The sequence below is a fragment of the Leptinotarsa decemlineata genome, unplaced genomic scaffold, assembly GCF_025532065.1.
Source record: "Leptinotarsa decemlineata unplaced genomic scaffold, Ldec_3_MD MMD2_tig00000505_RagTag_RagTag, whole genome shotgun sequence".
NCBI lineage: Eukaryota > Metazoa > Arthropoda > Insecta > Coleoptera > Chrysomelidae > Leptinotarsa > Leptinotarsa decemlineata.
In genome coordinates, this window is record NW_027412549.1 from 15,318,794 (window position 1) to 15,339,164 (window position 20,371).

At 33.7% G+C, this 20,371-nt stretch overlaps 2 protein-coding genes across 5 annotated transcripts in view; one reads left to right on the top strand and one right to left on the bottom strand.

Annotated features, from left to right (window-relative positions):
• LOC111511375 (uncharacterized) overlaps nucleotides 1-14,973 on the top strand; it is a 113,885-nt gene extending 98,912 nt beyond the window's left edge. For all 4 annotated transcript variants that reach the window (XM_074174052.1, XM_074174050.1, XM_074174051.1 and 1 more), the window contains 6 exons: nucleotides 685-887; nucleotides 1,952-2,228; nucleotides 8,334-8,684; nucleotides 11,070-11,214; nucleotides 13,857-14,004; nucleotides 14,319-14,973. In XM_074174052.1, the coding sequence (XP_074030153.1) occupies nucleotides 685-887; nucleotides 1,952-2,228; nucleotides 8,334-8,684; nucleotides 11,070-11,214; nucleotides 13,857-14,004; nucleotides 14,319-14,534 (1,340 nt within the window). In that variant the 3' untranslated portion in view covers nucleotides 14,535-14,973. The remainder of the gene's footprint in view (nucleotides 1-684; nucleotides 888-1,951; nucleotides 2,229-8,333; nucleotides 8,685-11,069; nucleotides 11,215-13,856; nucleotides 14,005-14,318) is intronic.
• Nucleotides 14,974-18,110: 3,137 nt separating this feature from the next.
• Nucleotides 18,111-19,148, bottom strand: Rbm13 (RNA-binding motif protein 13). Its single transcript, XM_023167386.2, has one exon. The coding sequence runs from the start codon at nucleotides 19,062-19,064 to the stop codon at nucleotides 18,150-18,152; it is 915 nt and encodes a 304-aa protein (XP_023023154.2). The 5' UTR covers nucleotides 19,065-19,148; the 3' UTR covers nucleotides 18,111-18,149.
• Nucleotides 19,149-20,371: the final 1,223 nt, after the last annotated feature.

Below are 20,371 nucleotides of genomic sequence, written 5' to 3' on the forward strand. Positions count from 1 at the left end.
CCTCTTGAAACAACTACCTCAAACATATGAACATTGAACTACCTACCCGAAAATAATCTTTTTCTTGCTGTCTGTACTCGAAAAATTTGTTGTGGAATTGAAAAAGATGTCATTCATAGGAACGCTATACAATTTAATGTATGAAAGTTGTGAACAACTGTTTTCAATCCGAAACTTCGAGTACACCATAAGGATGATAGTTGCTCATGTAAGTGAAATTTTATGTCAATCCTCCGTTTCAATTCCATAACCAATGTTTGGACTGAATAAGAGTTTTTTTATCTAAAAAACACTTATTTGCATGATCACATCTCTGTGAATAGTTTATTTTGAAGTTAATTACTTTCATTTTCTTTCCTTTGGACTTTTCCCACATTTCCACAGATGAGAAGTAGAAAGTTGACAACCTTTCCCAAAATCTATTCTCATTAAAAAACATCCCCTTTTCCATTTAAATGACAAAATCACATCATGACAGTAAAAAACCTTTTTCTAATGATTTTTTGACAGTTCATTCCCAAATGTTTTTCCAAGGAATAAACTGAAAAAGTTCTTCACTATAATCATAGTTAAAGCATTTGAACTAATTAACTAATTCAAACTTACATGAATAATTGCCACAATGTTAAATGTTTGTTTATAATATTTATGTCAAAAAATTCTATACCATTGTTACATTTTCAGTTCAAACTCTGTCCCCTCTGAATTCCCAACAACTACAAATGGCAGGCGATCGTCCCATCATGCCCGTGGTGTCAATGTCAGCACAGGCAAATGCTCAACAAGTCCAGCAGATGCAACAGCAGATACAAAACAGTCTTCCATTGCAGTCTAATCTGGCTGTTACACAACAACCAATGCAAATGAATATGCAACAGTTGCAACAGGTATGAAAACAGTTTTTTTTTAAGTACAGTTTTCCCTATGTGCAAACCCAGTAAAACATTAATTTGTTCTCCCATATTTATCAAAATAACAATCGGCGGCGTTATTCTTTATTTTTAACAATCTATACTGCTCTGTTAATAAAATAAGGTGAATTTTCATTTTCCTCAAAAAATTATTTATTTCTTTATCACATTGTAACCCTCAATAAAAAGCTAGCTTCAGGTTGTTTTGCAGTAAGAATAACTTATAAGGATATTGGTTTGTCTGTCGCTAAATCGGCTTATTTCTCACTTGTTAAGTCGCATTTAAGGTACGAAATTCCTTTCTGGGGAGTATGTTGCAAAACTCAAATGCAGACGGTGTTCATTATTCTAAAAAAGGCTATAAGATTTATGTGCAATGCCAAAAGCCAAGACTCCTGCAAACCCCTGTTTGAATTACATAAAATTTTGACAGTTTTTGGAGTCTTCATTTTAGAAACAATATCTTTAATTAACAAACATAAATTAATATTTGGCGGATACTCCAATTATTTATTATGCCCTTCGTCAAACTAACGACCTAGGATTACCTATACCAGCCTCTACTCCAGTCAAAGACTATATATTATAATGGTCTCAAGATGTTTAATCCTTAAGCTGACCATATTAAAATTTTAGATTTAGAGGATAACTGTATATTTTGAAAATCAGTAAAAGACTTATTATGTGGTAGACCCTATTATAGTTTAGAAGAGTTCTATGAGGACAGCTTTCTCTAATTTATTTTGTCAACTGTATTTTTATTAAATCGACAAAGTATGGTATACTTCATATATATGTATGTGTATATGTTTATGATGACTAATTAAAATTTGCAGCTTTGTCTTTGGGCAATAAAGCATATTATTATTATTATTATTCATCAAGTTCTATTCTGTTCCCTTCAAAGTAGTCCCCCTCAGATATAATACACTTGTGCCAGTATTTTTTCCAATCCTCCTGTACATAATGTCATGATATTTTTTGTAATGTCAATAATGATTGAAGTGAAAGGTAATGTCATTAACAATTTCCTTTGTTAGTTACAACAAATGGCTCCACATGGTACAATAATTGGTCAAATCCAAACTTCGCAACCCCAATCCACGGCTATCTCGCAAGTTACAGCAAGCCCTACACATCTTCAGCAAATGCAAGCAGGAGTTCCTCAGCCCATAGCAATTACTCAACCCCAGCAAGTAACCCTGCCTCCCACGATAATGCCAGCTCACGACATTAAAAGTGAAGCCAATTCTACAGATAATGCTGGGCAGAATACAAACATATCGACAGACTCCAATAAAGACCCTGTGGTTGATGGTGAGTTCATTTTTTAAAACCACTTTTTTGAAATATTAATAAAGTAGGATAAATGTGAAATTTCAATTTACACCCTTTCTGAATACATATTTTACTCAAGTAATACTTTATTGTGAGGTTTTCCAAAGGAACAGTTGCATAGTGAAACATGTATTGCGCTTTTGTAAACTGTTCAGTGATAATCTCACAATAATGTGTTACTAGAATACATTATGGATTTTCATCAAGTATCTGCCAAGTATATCACATAATACCTATTTTATTTGAGTTGACAGATCTATATACAAAACATAATTAAAAATTCATTTTCTGAAGTTAAATATGGTTACTTCTGTAGATTACTTCAGAGATTTTAATATATGTACCTCATACCACCTATTTGAATATAATGTTAAATCAAACTAGTGATGGGCTAATTCGAATTAAAAATAATCGATAATTATCGATAAATAATCGATAATTATCGATTATTTTTAATATAATCGAATTATAATTTGATTATCATAATAATTCGAGATATTGAATCGATTATCAGGATAATTCGAATTAATTTTTATATTCTTCGCAATCACAGATCACACGTTTGATACTGTCGGCGGCTGACGTAAAAATGACTAATTTTTAAAGCGGTTATGTTTGCAAGTATGAATTGCAAATGGTATTAGAACTGCAACTACCTACTTTGGTTATTTGTCATATATATAAGTCAACCACTGATAGTTCCAGAGCCAATCGAGGATGGATAGAGGAATATATGAATAATAATTCAGGAAGGATGAACAGGGTCAACATTAAGATATTTTCAAAAATATTGAAATTAAACTTTAATAAAAAATTCAAACATAAAACAGAATGAAAAGAATCAACAATAGATTAACAGATTAAACTTTTCAAATTAAATAAGTTCTCAATAGGTTTGTTCTAGCAAGAAATTTCGGATGGTTTGAAGCTAGTGTTATGGACTGGCCAACTGCGCATGTATGCCGTGAGACTGGTTGCAAATGAAGGGCCTCGGGGAAGAACGATCAGAGTCCCCTGCACCAAAAGTTTCAGTATTGCATTTTTCAAGTTTGAAGTCTATCAAATAAATTATAAAAGCTATGAAAAAAATGTGTAAAGCTTGTTATGATGTAGTACATGATTTATTATACATTAGCAGACTTAAAAAAACACTTGTAACATATCCAACTTAGAAAATGAATTTGAAAACAAAAGACCCGTGGACTTTGATCGTTTTTGCCAGTTACTGAGGTTCATCAATTGGTGGATCGTCTGCGTATTCAATGTCGTCTTCTTCTCCTTCGTTCATCTGAGGGGCAATAACCAGTGAATTGTAGAATGCTTGAGAGTCGGGATTGGTCAAGAACTGTTTTAAGTGTATTAGATCCTTCAATTTTGCAGCTTTAATGGGCAGCTTTCCACTGTAAAGTTCTCCCAGAGCATTTTGCTGGCTAGGCGTTTGTGGCTTCTTTTTATTTTTACCTTGGTGTACAACAAAAGCTGCTTTCAAATAGCTTCCAAAGTAGTTTGGCTTGTGAATCACGAACCTTGGCTCTTTTTGATCAATTTTCAAAACTCTGATTGGCCTTGTTTGCATAGGACACTTTTTAACATAGATGCCAGAGAGAAAGTTTGTCCAAGTTTCAAATTTGACTTCTTTAGCACAGTCAATGACTCTAAAAGGTGAAGGTTTGATTCTGCTATTTTTTATAACATCCCTCCAGTCATCGGGTGTCTCAGTGTATGATTTGATATTAATAAGGCTCATATCCTTATCTCCCTCCATATAAGAATGGCCTCTTATAGGGAAAACTACTTTAACAGTTTCGAACCGTTTCAATGTATTAACCGTGTAGTGTAGGAAACGCATTACTGTAAAGTTCTTATTTTGGCCTGCGCATGAGTCACAGAAGATAACTAGATGTTTCACTGATGGGCTCAAAATATGCTCAAAGTAGTGTTTGAGCATAGAACAAACATCATCAGCCCCCTTTTTTGCAACACTCTCATCATAAGTGTAAAATATTGAAGTTGAGTCTGACAACACATGAACGTTGAAAGAAATGAAATTCAATTGGCGTCGATAGTACACGTCTGACGTTGTAATATTTGGAGTAGGCAAATTTTTCTGATAATCAACAGTAATTGCCTCAATCTCTTCATTTTTGTTGGATTGTTTACGACAGTTTCGTTTGATTGAATAAAACTTTTCACTTCTAGCCAAATGAATTTTTTTCTCTGCTTTCTTTTTATCTAGTTCTACCGCTAATGAAGTTTTAATTTCTTCGTCAGAAGCCTTGGTGATTTTATCTTCTAGCACAGAAATCTCTGATTTCATTATATCACAACAGCTACATGTATCTTTCCGAGGATAACCAAAAGAAATATTAAAGTTACCATCAAAAATATCACGGAAAGTTGTCAAACCGACAGTGTGCTCTTTGTTAGATTCGTTGTACATTCTGTGTAATTTTGTTTTATTTAACTCTTCAGGCAAATATACCCTTGCGGAATCTTTTAAGGAATAGTGGGATTTCCTCCCTTTAAGAGATTTAATAAAGTTAAAAACTTTTGCTTTAGTCTCTTCAGGCAACTGATTGGGTCTATTTTTATGTTTACCACGACCATCCAACTGAGCCTCACCAAATTCAATCAAATGCTTCTTTAAAGTTTGAATACGACGGTTTGTAACACCGTGTAAGGATAAAAATGCTTTGTGGCAAACAGTTACATCTTGCAATGTGTTATCATCAACACGTGCACGCACACGATAACAATAAGAAGAAACATGATTACTTGTCTCTCCAGCATCTAGTCTATTGCGTCGCCGTTGAACTGGAACAACACTAATCAAGCCAATCAAATACTGATTCTGTTTGTTGTAATCACCCAGCTTATTGAAGTTTGATATTATTCGTTGCCGTTCCTCAGGAGAAATCACTTGAAAACACTTATAACGAAAACACCTGCAGTTCTCTCCTATCTCATTACTTGAGGCTCGCAGTTTTTTCATCACATCTTTCATTCTACCGGTTTTCTTTCTCTTCTTTACATTTCGTTGAACACTATTTTCATCTACACTGTCTGTTTCACTAAAATCACTCAACATTATTTAATTAAAAGTAGAAATAGGTTAGGTTCAGCGTATGTTTACATTCAGAACAATAATTCAGAACAAAACTGAACAGGAAACAAAGAATGCCCTGCTGCCGTGAGTGACGAGGATTGAGGGAGGAGAGAATTGGACCTTGATCACTCTTGCCTGCCTGCGCATGGACTCTGATCGTTTTTGCCCGTTAGCTCCAATCTTTTCCCTGTTATAATTCAGTGACTATGACCTTTCTTGCCAAAACGATGTTACAGGGAAATACTGTCTCCAATAATTTACACGTTTCCACTGTAACCTATGTTTGGCATTAAAATGGACTTTAATCGTTCTTCCCCGTGGCCCTTCAAATAGTTTGGGATTCATGTCCTGCTAGAACGCTTATTTGTGTTGATAAATGTCAATTGTCATTTAAACTGACTTATTAGTTGGAAATTTGAAATTTATATTTTGTGCAACGAAAAGTGAAGGTGAAAACCGATAAAAATGAACATATTGAATTGGCTTGAATAGTCATCAACTTGGTCAAAATGGAAAAATTCAAAATAGAAGAAATGTTAAAATTGGAAAAAGAAAAGTTATAAATCAGAAAGAAGAGAAATGAATTATTAGAAACAAGAAATAATTTGTTCAGACAAATGAGCAAAAATAAGAATTCAGATGTTGATAAATATTCTGAATTCAATGTTAGTATGAGGGATTTAGTTTGATATCTTATGTCATACATAGGGTTCCTGTTATGTGATATTATATAGAAAGAAGTTATTAGTTTATGTGTTAGGACGAGTACTTAGCGACTTGATTAACAGCCCTTTAAAATAATCAGTGCTGGGGCTGTGCTGTCTCTCTAGCAAATGACAGGATGTGGTGTCATTCTCAGCACCGATTATTTTAATTGACTCTTAATCCGGTCGTAAAATACCCACCCTTGAGCAAATTATATTTTTATACTGTTTTAAAAATCATTCCTATTTTACCTGAATGGATGTTTATTTAACTTATGCCAAACAATGAAATGAACATCAACAAACAGAAATATTACAATTTTATTGCTATCTTAAAACTTGTCAAGCTACAAAATTTCTGTGGTCTGCAGCATCTCTATTGATGTGATTATCTTCATCCTCTTCCTCATGGTGATGAAACATCATTTCGATAAGTTCCTCATCATTGGATGATTCAGAATTATTTCCCCAATTTGATTCAGAGCTTGATGACTCTGATAACATTTCGGCTAATCCTACCTGTAATAATGGAGTTGAATAGTTGATGCTTACTTGAAAATCACCAAATGCTTGCTTGATTTTCATTCAAAAACACAAACTCATTTTACTCACCTGAATTTCCAAACGCAAATATGAAAAAATTGACAGTTTTGAGGATTGCCGTTCTATAAAAAACTAGATTTTCAAACCAATTATCAGGCCACTAAATATTTCTATTTTGGTTTCTCATTTCTTTAGTACATAACATAACCAACAAATCCATATTCCAAAATCATAACAAACGTGATATCGGATCACTCCGAATATTTGCGCATGCCACAAACTGAAAATCCTTACGAATTCCTCTGGACTACTTCGACAGTTCTCATACGGTTTGCAAACTGGATTTCGTCTTCGCTAGAACATGCGACTATTAGTTCGAATCCTGGATTTGCTTTGCTAGAACGCCTATATTCGTATGCGCATGCTTCGTACGATTCCGTATCGTTTGAAATCGCTGCTAGAACAAACCTAATATAAAAATAAAATAAAACAGTCTAAGGCAGTTAAAATGCGTAAATAAACAATGTCTATTGAGTGATTCTCCTGCGCATTGCGAGTGATTTATAATTCGAATGATAACTCGATTATTCATACAATTCGATTACTAATAATTCGATTACCAAAATATTTTGATTATGCCCATCACTAAATCAAACATGTTCAAGAAAGGAAGAGAATCATATGATTAAAATGTTTCCTTTAAAATGATTCAAAAGGGGGAAAATGTTTACCTTAGATTTCTCAATTCCTCAGCCCACTTCTAATTTATCAAAAACAAACATGAAAACCAACACCAAACAATTTCTCTGAAGAAACCAATTCAAATATTCAATGACATGACAACCAAACACAAAATTGATGTCTTTTATCATGTCATATTTATTTTCTTGACATTCACTAGTTTCTTCGTGATGTCATTTGACGAAAACAGCGCCAAATTTGAACTGAACCAAAATTAGATGCCAGTGCCATGGTGGCGAAAGTGCAAAGCACAGATGTTTACATTGGATCTACGTTATACGTTCAATTATATCAGTGTATTTTGATTAAATGTTTTGGAACTGTTTTTATTGGATTTTTCGTTGTAAAAATTTAATATATTATGCTCAAAATTTTAAATCTGAGAGACAGATTTCATACTGCCTCTGACGTCATGAAAACATTTAAATGACAATAAGTCAAGGAGGTAACCTTTCGACGTGTAGAATCGGTGCCTTGTTCTGCTGTTAATTTCGGTAATACCAATCGCTTTGATATGGTTGGCTTCATTTTATGTCTTGTCATTTTCAAATCAAAAAGCTTCATGAATATCTGGTTTTCCCGATTACATTTTTTCATTATACTATTAACTGTTTTATGTGTTTAATGTACGCAGTTATATTAATTGATGCATAATAAATTGTATGATGTCAGAAGGTATATTTTTATTTCATACCTTTTACAGTTGAATATAATGCTTCTGAAAGAGTTGACATTGAACTAAGAATACAGATCCTTCTACAGATTGAAATAATTACATTTTGATGGTACATAATATTATTGAAGGCCCACCTGAATTTCATTTGACAAATGGATGTTATGTATGTCATCTGTAAAATCTTGGTATGGAAATATGGAACTTAGATATCGTCATTTAAAAAAAAGAAATTACTGCAAAACTTGCGACAATTTTGAAAATCCAAGTACTTGTGAATTATCTGTTATAATATATAATTATTTCTGTCTTTGTAGCTACATCATCACAACCTGACCTGAAGGAATCACCCCCCACAGTGGAAACCAAACCCCTTGTTAATGGAGTTGAACCAATGGTCGTCCAACCAGCTCCAATACCTGGAACTGCTCCCTCTCAACCATCCGGCGTTGGTTCTGAAAATGGTTTACCAGTGGCTGCAACTGCAGAGGAAGTCAAAGAGAGATGTCCTCCAAAGGCAATGGTTAAACCTCAAGTTCTCACTCATGTCATTGAAGATTTTGTCATTCAAGAATCTTCCGAACCGTTTCCGGTTACAAGGAGCAGTCTTCTTGGTGATATAAAACCTACCCAATCTTCCAATGATAAAGATGCTGATGAGCCACCTCGTAAGTTCCATCATTATTAAAATTTGATTGATTTATGAAAATGAATTCTTATTTTGGATTATATAGATGATATACCATTTTCTCATCAGTTGAAAATTTAACTTCTACTGCTACGTCCATAAATTGAAATTTCTGCTGTTTTAGCAATATTTTGTTCTTTATAATGTTGATATCAAACAGGTTATAGAGGCATGTATAATGACTTCTAGCTACATATAAAAAAATGTGTATAGGCATCACCAATAACACAGGTCTTCAAAAAAAAACTTTTAAAAAAATTGTTTTGATTTCGTTAACTGGTCTTTATGTAGTTTTTTGCGCTGATTTCAAAAATTATATTTGTTTTTATCTATCACGTAAGGTTTGCCTACAAAATAAGGATAAAATAATTGAAAAAGTACAAAAAACGAGAAATTGTGGATTTATTTTGATTAATTTAACAAGAAGTAAAAGCAAAAAAACAATGCTACATAGCTAAACTAAGCATAATAGTGATACACAAGTGTTTGCAAAGTGATTATAAGTCTTTGTGAAAACGTTTTCTTTTTCCGTCGAAGCTTCTTTTGGTACCTTTTTCGGCTGTGTTCTTTAAACATCCAACAGTAGCCTGCCATCAATGTTAACATTCCACCGACCTTGGTATTTGCGTTCCATTTCTTTTATGTCTTGAGGGAACCATTCTCCTTGTTCCTCATTTACAGCCCCTAGATTTTCAGGAAAGTAGTCCAGATGTGAGTGAAGGAAATGGACTTGACACTCATGTTGCAGCCCAACATTTTGTAGTTTTGTATTAATTCAGCAACCAAAGTTTTGTAGTTTGGGTCTTTTTTGTTTCCAAGAAAGCCTGTTATAATAAGATTGAATGAATTCCAGGCATTTTTTTCTTTCATTTCCATTTTAGTGACAAAGCTTTCATCTTTTGAAAGTTTTCTTATGTCAGGCCCAATGAAAACTCCTTGTTTTAGTTTAGCATCGGATAGACCAGAAAACTTTTCAGGAAGATACTTGAAACAATCTCCTTCTTTATCTAATGCTTTCACAAACTCTTTCATTAGCCCCAATTTGATAAGGAGTGGTGGAAGTAAGATTTTTTTAGGATCCACTTAACTTTGTTTTTCAACATTTTCAACTCCAGAAATAAGACCCTTTCTTATTGGCCACACCTGCTAGAAATAGTGTTGTTTCCTGTCACGGCTATCCCATTCACATAGAAAACATGGAAACTTAGTGTAACCACTTTGTTGACCTAGTACCATAGAAATAACTTTCAAGTCTCCACAAATGGTCCACTTATGATCAGAGTGCCTGAGCTTATTAAGAACAAATTTTCGAAGCATTCTTTCGAATGGACTGAGTGTCCAACAGGCACAGAAGCATATTGTTTCCCATTGTGAAGAAGTACAGCTTTCAAACTTCTTTTTGATGAATCGATGAAAAGTCTCCATTTCTCTGGTTCATACATTATGTTGAACATTTCCATAATGCCGGGTACATTGTTGCAGAAAACTAGGTCACCCTCTTGTGTAAAAAGAGGGACAAATTCCCTTTCTCTAAATCGGTACCGTGAAAATGAAACACATACATGCCTTGTTCCAGTAGGAACTGGATTTTTCCAGTTTAGATTCGTTTTGTTATTGAAATGAATAGATTAAAACCGTATTTTATCTTAGATATACACTCACATTGTGTAGTAACTTGTTCATCATAAAAGCTCCATAATTCAGACTCAATTTACAGCTTATATAGGCTGTATAATACAGAAACATCGAACCCATACCGAACCTAAAAACCCATTTAATAAGAAGATTTCAGGTGAAATTTGTGACTTATCAATATGTGATAGATTTTTTTTACTATCTTTTCCGTAATCTGCACACAAAATACTGTTAAAATCACTAGTTAAATATCCTACAATTTTTTCATCGCATACCTGTGTAATAAATGATGCAGTGAAAGTTCAATATCATCTTTTTGTACCTTGAATCTCAAAGTTAAATTGTTGATAAAAGAAAACAATTTTATTTATCACCTCTTTTCAGGAGTAGATACAAACAATAAATATGTAGGTCTTCATGAGGACTTTTTTTATAAAACCTCTGCAGTTGAGAAATTTATGAAAAAATTTCTCATATACTAATTGTTCATAAGGATCACTAGAATTTTCAGGTATTGCAATATCACATTTCTTTGATCTTTATTTTATTCAGTGACACCGAAACACACTTTCAATTTCTAATACATACTATTATAAATATCAATACAGGTTCATAATGTGAAAAGGAAACTTCAGTTATATTTCCTCTATATTAAATATTGAATGGTTTATATGGAGTGACCTCCAAAATATTGATTTTTACACACGTTAAGTGAAATTGTTTGTTTCAGGGAAGAAACGTGCATTATCTCCAAGCTACGGTATCGGTTTGGGTAATAAGGAAGAAATGGCTAAATGTGAAGCATGTGGTACAGTTGATCTCAAAGTGAAATTCAAGAAAAACAAGAGATTTTGCTCACTCTCCTGCTCGAAGAGGTATTTATTCATTTCAGAGTTCATTTAAAACAAAAAAAAATTGAAGGAGAGAATTTGTTTCATTAAATTTGGTATTTTGGAGAAAGACCTTGCATAGTAATAGGGGAGGTCTGAGAAAAAATAAGGTGAATTTCTTCCCCTTCAAAGTAGTAGCTCTCAGATATATGAATCCGAGTTCTCTGACCCAGCATCACTCAGGGATAAAGTTACATCCGCTGTTCCAGACGAGACTACATGCTAAGTCGACAAAATCAAACTTATAAATTATTGTTAATTTAATAATCATCCATTCTTGTTACCTTGCCCTGAATTTTAACGTTGTATTTGTTCGACTATTATTCATAAGGTTTCTCTAAAACTATTAATTGTTTAACTAAAATTGCAAACAAAACAGATAAGCTGTTACCAACTTATCTGCTTTGTTTGCAATGTCTGGACTCCTCCTTAGGTCCTCAGGTAAACACCCACGTTTTTCTAGTCCGAAATCGGTTTTGATGTTCCGACGAAAAAATGCACTTATCCTACCGACTGCGCCAGTTACGTATGCGATATACGAAACTATTTTTTTTAAAGACTTTATTTTGAACAAATACAACGTTACAGTTCAAGCAAGGTAACAAGAATGGATGAATAATAAATTAACAATAATTCATAAGTTTGGTTGTGTCGACTTAGCATATAGTCGCGTCTGGAACAGCGGATGTAACTCTATCCCCGAGTGATGCTGGATCAGCGAACTCGGGTTCATAACTTACACTTGTGACAACTTTTTCCAATTCTCAAAGCAGTTCTGATATGCACCTTTTGGTGTGTCAATGAGCTCTTAGCGATTCGGGTTTTATTTCTTTAATCGTCGCAAAACGTCTTCCTTTCATGGGTCTATTGAGAACAGGAAAAAGTCGCAGTGTGCCAAATCTGGTGAATACGATGGCTGAGGCATGATTACGGTGTTTCTGGACAAAAAATTACCAACAAGCTATGATGGGTGAGCACGTGCATTAACGTGATGTGAAAGTCTTGAATTATTTTTTTACAATACCGGACTTTTTCTTCGTATTGCTTCTCGCAAGCGGCGCATAACTTCAAGCTATTACTCCTTATTGACCGTATGACCATGTGGCAAGCACTCTTTATAGACTACTCCAAAGTAATCGCAAAAAACAGTGAGAAAAACCACGAAATTTTTTGGTCAAAATTCGGCAATTTTGGAACGAACTTCAATGCCAATACTTTATGCTCAAAATTTCCGAATAAATTGCATGGCTTGAGTCAACGGATATGCAGATATGGTGATTCGACGATTCTCCATAACAATTTTCTTCACTTTCTCAACATTTTCATTGGTTGTTGATATGCTGGGACGTCCAGAGTGAGCGTCGTCATTCACATCTTCTAGACCTTTTGTGAAAAGCTTGTACCATTTGTAAACATTTTTCTAACTCAGGGTAGAGTCGCCGTATGCCACTGTCAACATTTAAAGTGATTTTTTTTATATAAGCTTTATTTGTTGTCTCATCAACTATTACAGTTATTAAAGACATTCATAATGATAGTGAATACATCAATACTGGGTAACGGTACTAAATTTTGTTTAAGAGATTGGTTTGTTTTAAAAACTTGATCACATGTTCGGCTGCGCTGCATTCTTCTAAGATCTGGGTGATATTCTCTGGGATGTTATTGTCCTCACTTTGCTGGTAATATAATGGGCATTCTTGGAGAATGTGTTTTACAGTAATTTTTGTCTGGCAAATATCATAGTGTGGTTCTTCTGTTTTGTCTTTCATAAATATGTCCATGGGTTAGCCTTGTGTGTCCTATACGTAGTCTTGTGAAAATGACATGATGTTTCCTAGGCATTGGGATGTATTTCCATTGTTTTACCGGCTTTATTTCCTTCAGCTTTGACCCATTGGTGCTCCATTGTTGTTCCGGCAATTTATCAGAATTTTCCTCACAATTTTTTTGAAATCGAATGGGATAATTATAATCGTACATGGGGGTACTTCACTCTTTGTTGCAATTCTTGCTAGTAGCTCAGTTTTTTCATTTTCCTCAATCCCGATGTGTGATGGAATCCATAGGAATATAATATTCTGTTTACCCATTTGAAGTTGTTGGGGTTCTATTTTTATCATTCGAAGGATTGCATCATGAGGATAGATTTGGGAAAGGCTCATTATGGAGCTAAGAGAATCGGTAGGGATAAAGGAGTTTGGTAATTTTTCATTTTTTGCAAATTCCAAGGCTTTCCATACATCGTAGAGCTCTGCATTGGAAACACTGAATGTCGAGGGGAGTTTGAGCATTTAATTCCATGTTTTACAAAAAATTTGATGTCAATTCTCTTCGATTCATATTCTTCGACAGCAGAAAATTGACGAACACGCAAAACACTTCTGACTTTCATGCATCTCACCAAAAAACTAAACAGTTTGTTGTGAGACAAGTTCACCAACATAAAAAAATCGTTGAGCTAACCTACGTAGACCGCGAAATTTGAACATTCACTTTATTTTTTCATCAGCACTTGTATATAAAAGAGGAATACTAAGTCTTTTCACTAAACTAATCAAAAATTTTCGTTGTCAAACATTTAGTGAATGTCTTTTGTATTTCACATTTCTGTATGTTTATTACAGTGGCAAATATAAGTCGGAAGACAAGAAGAAATGGAACAAAGATGGAATGGAGGTTGATACCGAGTCTGGTGCGTCAGGAGCTGAAAGTAGTCTTAGTCCTAAGGATGTGGAAGACGATACACCTAAAGTTGATCCTTTCAAGTGGAGCGTAAGTATTTACTTATGACGTACTGTTTGGAACCTTTGGTGTAGTAATGAATATTACTGGAGTTTTTTCCCAACACCAAATCGTTAAGTTTTATCTTCCTCTTGAAGATGATCACTTGGTGATCGAAACACGTGTCGAGGTGTAAAAAAAAACGATTTGGTGTTGGGAAAAAACTCCAGTAATATTCGTAAGTATTTACATTATTATTGCTCAAATTCATCCTATTTTGAAAGACTCCACAGTAATGTTGGTCTACTTGAAATGGTATCTGAATAAACTCTCGTTCATAAGATGAATTTTTCAAATGATTTCAGGTCCAAGAGGTATTCAACTTCATCAAGAATCTTCCGGCGGGATGTGCAGAGTACGCTGAAGATTTCCTTATACAAGAAATTGACGGTCAGGCTCTCATGTTACTCAAAGAGGATCATTTAATGACTGCCATGGCCATGAAGCTAGGTCCCGCTTTGAAAATACTGGCAAAAATTGACGATATGAGAATCGACAAAGAACTGCCGAAGCAATCTTAGAGTAACTCGGCTTTGTTTGAAGTTCTGTATATATTTTATTTATCTCACTTCTTTAAGACTGTTTCAGAATACAATTTGATTTAGAAACTGGTGGTGACGTATTTCATTCAAGGAAATTTGTTTAGTTTTGTACGTCCATCTTGTAAATTTGTATATTCCACATTTTATATTAAAATGGTTATCCTCTAGAATAATTGTACAGAGAAAAATATATAGATATTATATTAGCAAATATCTTAGATGTGATCAAGGTATTCGGCATAACTTTGTAAATTTCATGTGCAGAAGTTGCAGCATTTTTCAATTACGTTATTTATTATCCTTTTATAATTGTGCAATTTTCGTTTAACAAAATCATTTGTAACTTTATAATTATAGATAATATCCGATGATATTTGTTACTATACTGCCATTAATGATAATAAATTTGTAATTTGTATTACTGTTTTAATGTTTCCTCCATCGATACTGATATAAATGTGAAAGTTTGTGAGGATGTATGTTTGTCGCTCTTTCACGACTAAACGGATTTGGATGAAACTTTACATAAATACAGATATCATTCACATGAGTTCTACTTTAAATAAATGGTAACAAATTGCACTTACATGGAACGCTGTCATCCTCACTGGTATACACTGATGTTTCGCCTAAAGACACTTGCCCCAAGGCTCTTCAGTACCAAATTGGATAACATTATAGAAAATACACACACTTCATTCATGAATTACGATTTTTAATGTCACGGAATAAGCTTGATCTGCTTATGTCATCGATGACATTGTAATGACATTCATTCACCTATTTGATTCAATCCCATTTAAAGTAGAACTCATGTGAATGATATCTGATTCTTATTCCTCAACAAATGTTTGATATACAAACTGAATAGAGAAAAGTATCTTCTGTATAATTCAGTGTTCATATAGAAGTATTTGTTTCGAAAGAATTTTTTTCTTTCGTGTAATTCAGTGTTTATATGAAAGGAGGACTTTCTTCCAGTTTGTGTCTGAAATTTACTTTTTTGCAAGATCTACACATCCACATATAGACTTACTTATTATCAAATTGATTACTTCTTTCCTTTCTTTGGAAGATTCCCTCTTCCTTTTTTTTGTATCAAAATGGAGTAGTAGAAAGCCAAAAACTTTCTTTCCCAAAAAGCTCTTTATGTTATTAATGCTTCAAGCCTGGACACATCAAAAGCAATTAAGCAGATATCACTCAAACAGAAAATGTAACTTCATTTGATGTACATTCTTAAGCAATTCATGCACAAAGTAAAATTCAACAATGTACATTATCAAGCTCTAATCGATCCAGGAAGTGCAGTTTGTACAATTAGCAGTCCCTATACTGAAATTTTCATTCATATCCTATAAAATTAGCATCACCATAGTTACCGTTCTACTTTTATGGCTGGCGGCAGCTTAGAACATTTTCCAGAGACAATATTCATATCTGAAGAAAAAATGTTACGATCTATTTGGAGAAATACAGCCATCATCAACTTTTTTTTCAAATACGGACCTGTTTATTTGCCAATATCGATGAAGCGATAAAATCACAATTCAGTGATATATCACACTTGATATTTTCACAGTGTGACAACAATCAAAACAGAAAAACAATGTATTCCATAACGAATTTTTTGTAGAAACTTAAACCAATTCTGAAACTGTGTTTTACATGAAAAAATACGTTGAATACTCGAATTGACGACCTCTTTATTGAATTCGCATAAGTTGTCTATGCATACAATTTCTGTGGCAATTTTATAGCATGATGCGACATAATCCTACCACATTCATCTCCCATTTTTTGTATGAAATGGTCGATAACTGTACTGGGTGTCGAAAAAACTTCATCTTTAATGTAACCCCAGACAAAAAATGTAAAGGAGTAAGGTCTGGGGATTGAGCAGGCCAAGCAATTGGTCTATTGTTTCCAATTAATTTTTTTGTGAATATTGCACCTGTGGGAAATTTCTGGAGGTCCCTATATACTGGTTTTGTTTTGAGTTGTCACAATTAAATTCATTTTATGTCAAAAATCTGCCTTCCATGAGATTATGGACCTTCTTGTAATAGTTGACAGGTTTATTAAGTTTGATACAAATAGTAATTGCTGCAATTTCCGCCAGTTATATTCTACAGAGTATATTGTCGTTGAAGGCTCTGAAAGGCTTTGAGAATTTTGACACTTAGAAATTCGCTGTGCGAGCATATTAAGAAAATGTGGAGGCATGAACTGCGTTTTAGGTTCAGAAAATAATCTTAAAAGTATCACTAAGTGACGTTCAAAATTGATTTTATCGGTTTATCCGTTGAATTATGTTCATATTCAAAATACAACCACTGCAACACAAGTTTGGGATAATTTGACGAAATTAAAAGAGTGTAGCCCGATTGATGAGTATGTTGCACATAAGTTAATTACAGCAGGTCTCACGATGAACGACAAATGGACAGGAACGATACTTCTTGCTGATTTACCTACTTGTTAGGAACGATGATGATGGATATTGAAACATCTGGAATTCTCATTACGGCAACAGGTGACAATGCTGCAGTACTGTATGAGTAATATTCATTACTACACCAAACAGTGCATCACAAGTATATTATATATGATCTTCTCAATTTTCACATAACATAAACATGAAAAATAGTTGAAGAAAACATTCAAAATAACTCTGTCCTTGGAGAAGAAAATATTATGTAATATTTGCTTACCCAAAACATTTATTTGGTTGCTCGCTCTTCCGTTAACAACACACGAATGCACTAGTGTCTCAAATTTCTTTCTAATCGACTAAACATTTGATTGTTCGGTATACGACGATTTGGGTATGTCTCATCACACATATTTCTTGCCAAAAGAGGATTTCCATTCCAATTTGCATAAATGAATAGCATACCAGTCCTTTCCATACATCTTTAATATGTAACCAAGTACATAAATATCTGACAGTTTGAAAATGGTATATAAAGTGAGATGCTATTCAACTGTACCAAATTAGACAACAAGTGAACTTTGAGGTAATGCCTGTCAATAGTTGAATGTGGTTTGAAATAAAAACAATTTACAAAAGAACTAATGACAGGACAACCATTTGAAATTGTCGGCACTGACAATGCTAGTTATTTCAAATGAAACACTATAAAAATGTCAAGTGTGATATATCACTGAATTGTGAATTTTTTGCTTCATCAATATTTGTAGTGAGACAGGTTCGTATTTGAAAGAAAAGTTGATGGGCATGTTGACACGTAACGTTAAATCAAAGATCTATTGTTACATTGCTATAGAACAATTCAAATACAATGAAACTTACCCTGTACATTTTTTATATTTTTTTTATTAACCCTATTTGTAAAAAACCAAAAAAGACAATTCAAGTTTTTCCTGTATAACTCGAGAAGGGTGAAAGTTCCTGTAAAATTTCTTTGACCATTCTCATGATAATTACTTTTTTTTCCCGTTTAATTGTCTTCATATCTGTTATGGTTTAGAGTATAGCAATGTTACCAGGTGATAAAAGAAAGGACATGTTTAAAGAAATGAAAACAATAATAAAAATATAAAAACGTTATATTTCAATAAATCACTTCCTCAAACAATTCTTTCTCTAGAAGGTGTTGTCGTTTCCATTTCATACTCTATTTCTATCCTTGGCTTACGTGATTTTGTTCCAGCCGACCCTGGTGTGAATTTCTTGTTCTTACTAATGGGAGTTTTACCCTTCTTCGACTGACTCTGCAGCAAATCCTCGATGTCAGAACCATCGGATGATTCAAAACTGCTGTCCAATTCAACTTTTTGTATACTACCACTATCACTGTCACTATCATCTTCTGAATCTGCAGCTACAAATGCAGGTCCTTCTTCTTCTATTTCAGTTTCCATTTCATGTTCAATTTCCGACTCACCCTCTTCTTCCGATTCCAGTTCTCCTTCTTTTTCTGCATCGTCGAAAGCTTTCTGGGAAATGTTATACAAATCTTGGTAGACCCCTTGCTTCAATCGATCCAGTAAAGTTTTTTCTACTCCCTTCTCTATTCTGGCAGCAATCAAGGCTTTTTCTTCTCTACGTTTTTCCCTTCTCTCTACTTTACTCTGTATTGGAACCAACAGTTTCTGCCTTCTCAATTTCAATTTCCGCATCCGAATAAGGTACTGAGTTATTTTAACAAATCTCTGTTTACATTTGGACTTGATAAAACCTGGCCAGTATAATAAGTTTTCATTAATCTGGTAAATGGCTTTCTCAAAGTTCTTCGATAATTTCACTTTCTCCCAGGTTTTCCTCGGAAACGCAGATCGTTCTGCAGTTTTCATGAATAAATAAATTATACCATTTTCTTCTCTTACTGTAGCATACTGGCTATTAGCTAAAGGACATGATGATCGATTACACAGACCAGTCAGGTTGTACTCATTCCTACAGAACTTCTGGGTTTTTGTTTGAGTCTTGTATGAACAAAATGATTTATTGATTATACTCCAAACAACATCATCGTGCTGCATTTTGATTCAACGATCTCTACTACAGAAAATAAAATTACATTAAATAACCTCACATTGACAATTCACGTGAAAAGGAAATTCTTCTTCTTTGGTTTTTCTAGAACCTAAAACCATCGGACAATGTATGTTCACAGGGTTAGGCCTCAGAAGAGTGATCAACTTCATGTAATGTTGAAATAAAAGACGGGAAAGTTGTCAACTATTATATCCCTGTTATCAGATGAACCAACATTATTATTTAGTGAAAAGGGGAAGAACACCAAGAAATAGGGAAAATGAAAGATGCATTTGAAAATATAAACTAGTACATTTAAATTAAGATTACATTGAAACTGTTTTATTAATTTTCCTAGAAAAATCACTTCTAGAAGATATTGTAAATTCTAATTTGTTCAAAAGGTTGACAAGAGTAGAAAAACTCTAAAAAATTAAATCTAATCCAAGCAGTGTTGCCAATGACCTAGTAATTACAAGGATCGTGTGTAATTAGGGATTCTTCCTGTGAATTTTCGAACAGAATTCATTATGGGTAATTACCGGGTATTCGAACTCACGATAGGGTAAACATCCTGGCATTATTCTGTATAATGACGGCATTCATGATTACCAACAATTAAATATAAAACCCGGTCACTACTTCACTTAACCCTTATCAAATCTAACCATTCGCTATAATGTACCATTTCGAATTGGCGCCAGTAGCAACGGTAATAATGCTAATCACACATTATATACCAAATTAACTAGTGCATATTCAGTGTATTTTTATCTTTTCCCATCGCTACACAGCTTGAAGGATAGAAATATCCTTATCGTGCACGAGTACTTCTAAAACAATTTGCCGTTGCATGTATAAATAGGCAACTTTAGCTATTTACTATTTATTCACTCCTGTGGGGATTTTGAAATACACAAATTTTACAAATTGAGCCTTGAGAAGTAAAAACGTAGGTATCGAACATTTCGTATCAATCGACGAAGAGATTGACTTTCGAATAGCAACATATTTCTTGTTTTTAACATATATTTTAATCTGAAAACGTCGACTTCTTCAAAATGTTGAGTAATTACAGACACACTTGTGGGTAATTTGACGATTAACCATTGGCAACTCTGGATCCAAGTGAAAACCTTATATTCTCTATTGATCGGTAATTTCAAAAATCAATTGCCAGAGAAAAAGGACAAATAATATATATATAAAGAAGATAGCTTTTTTTCAATGAATCTTATAATGAGAGTTTGGTATATTCTGAACATTACAATTTATTAACTACTAAATTTTCATATCATTTTAAATTGTATCA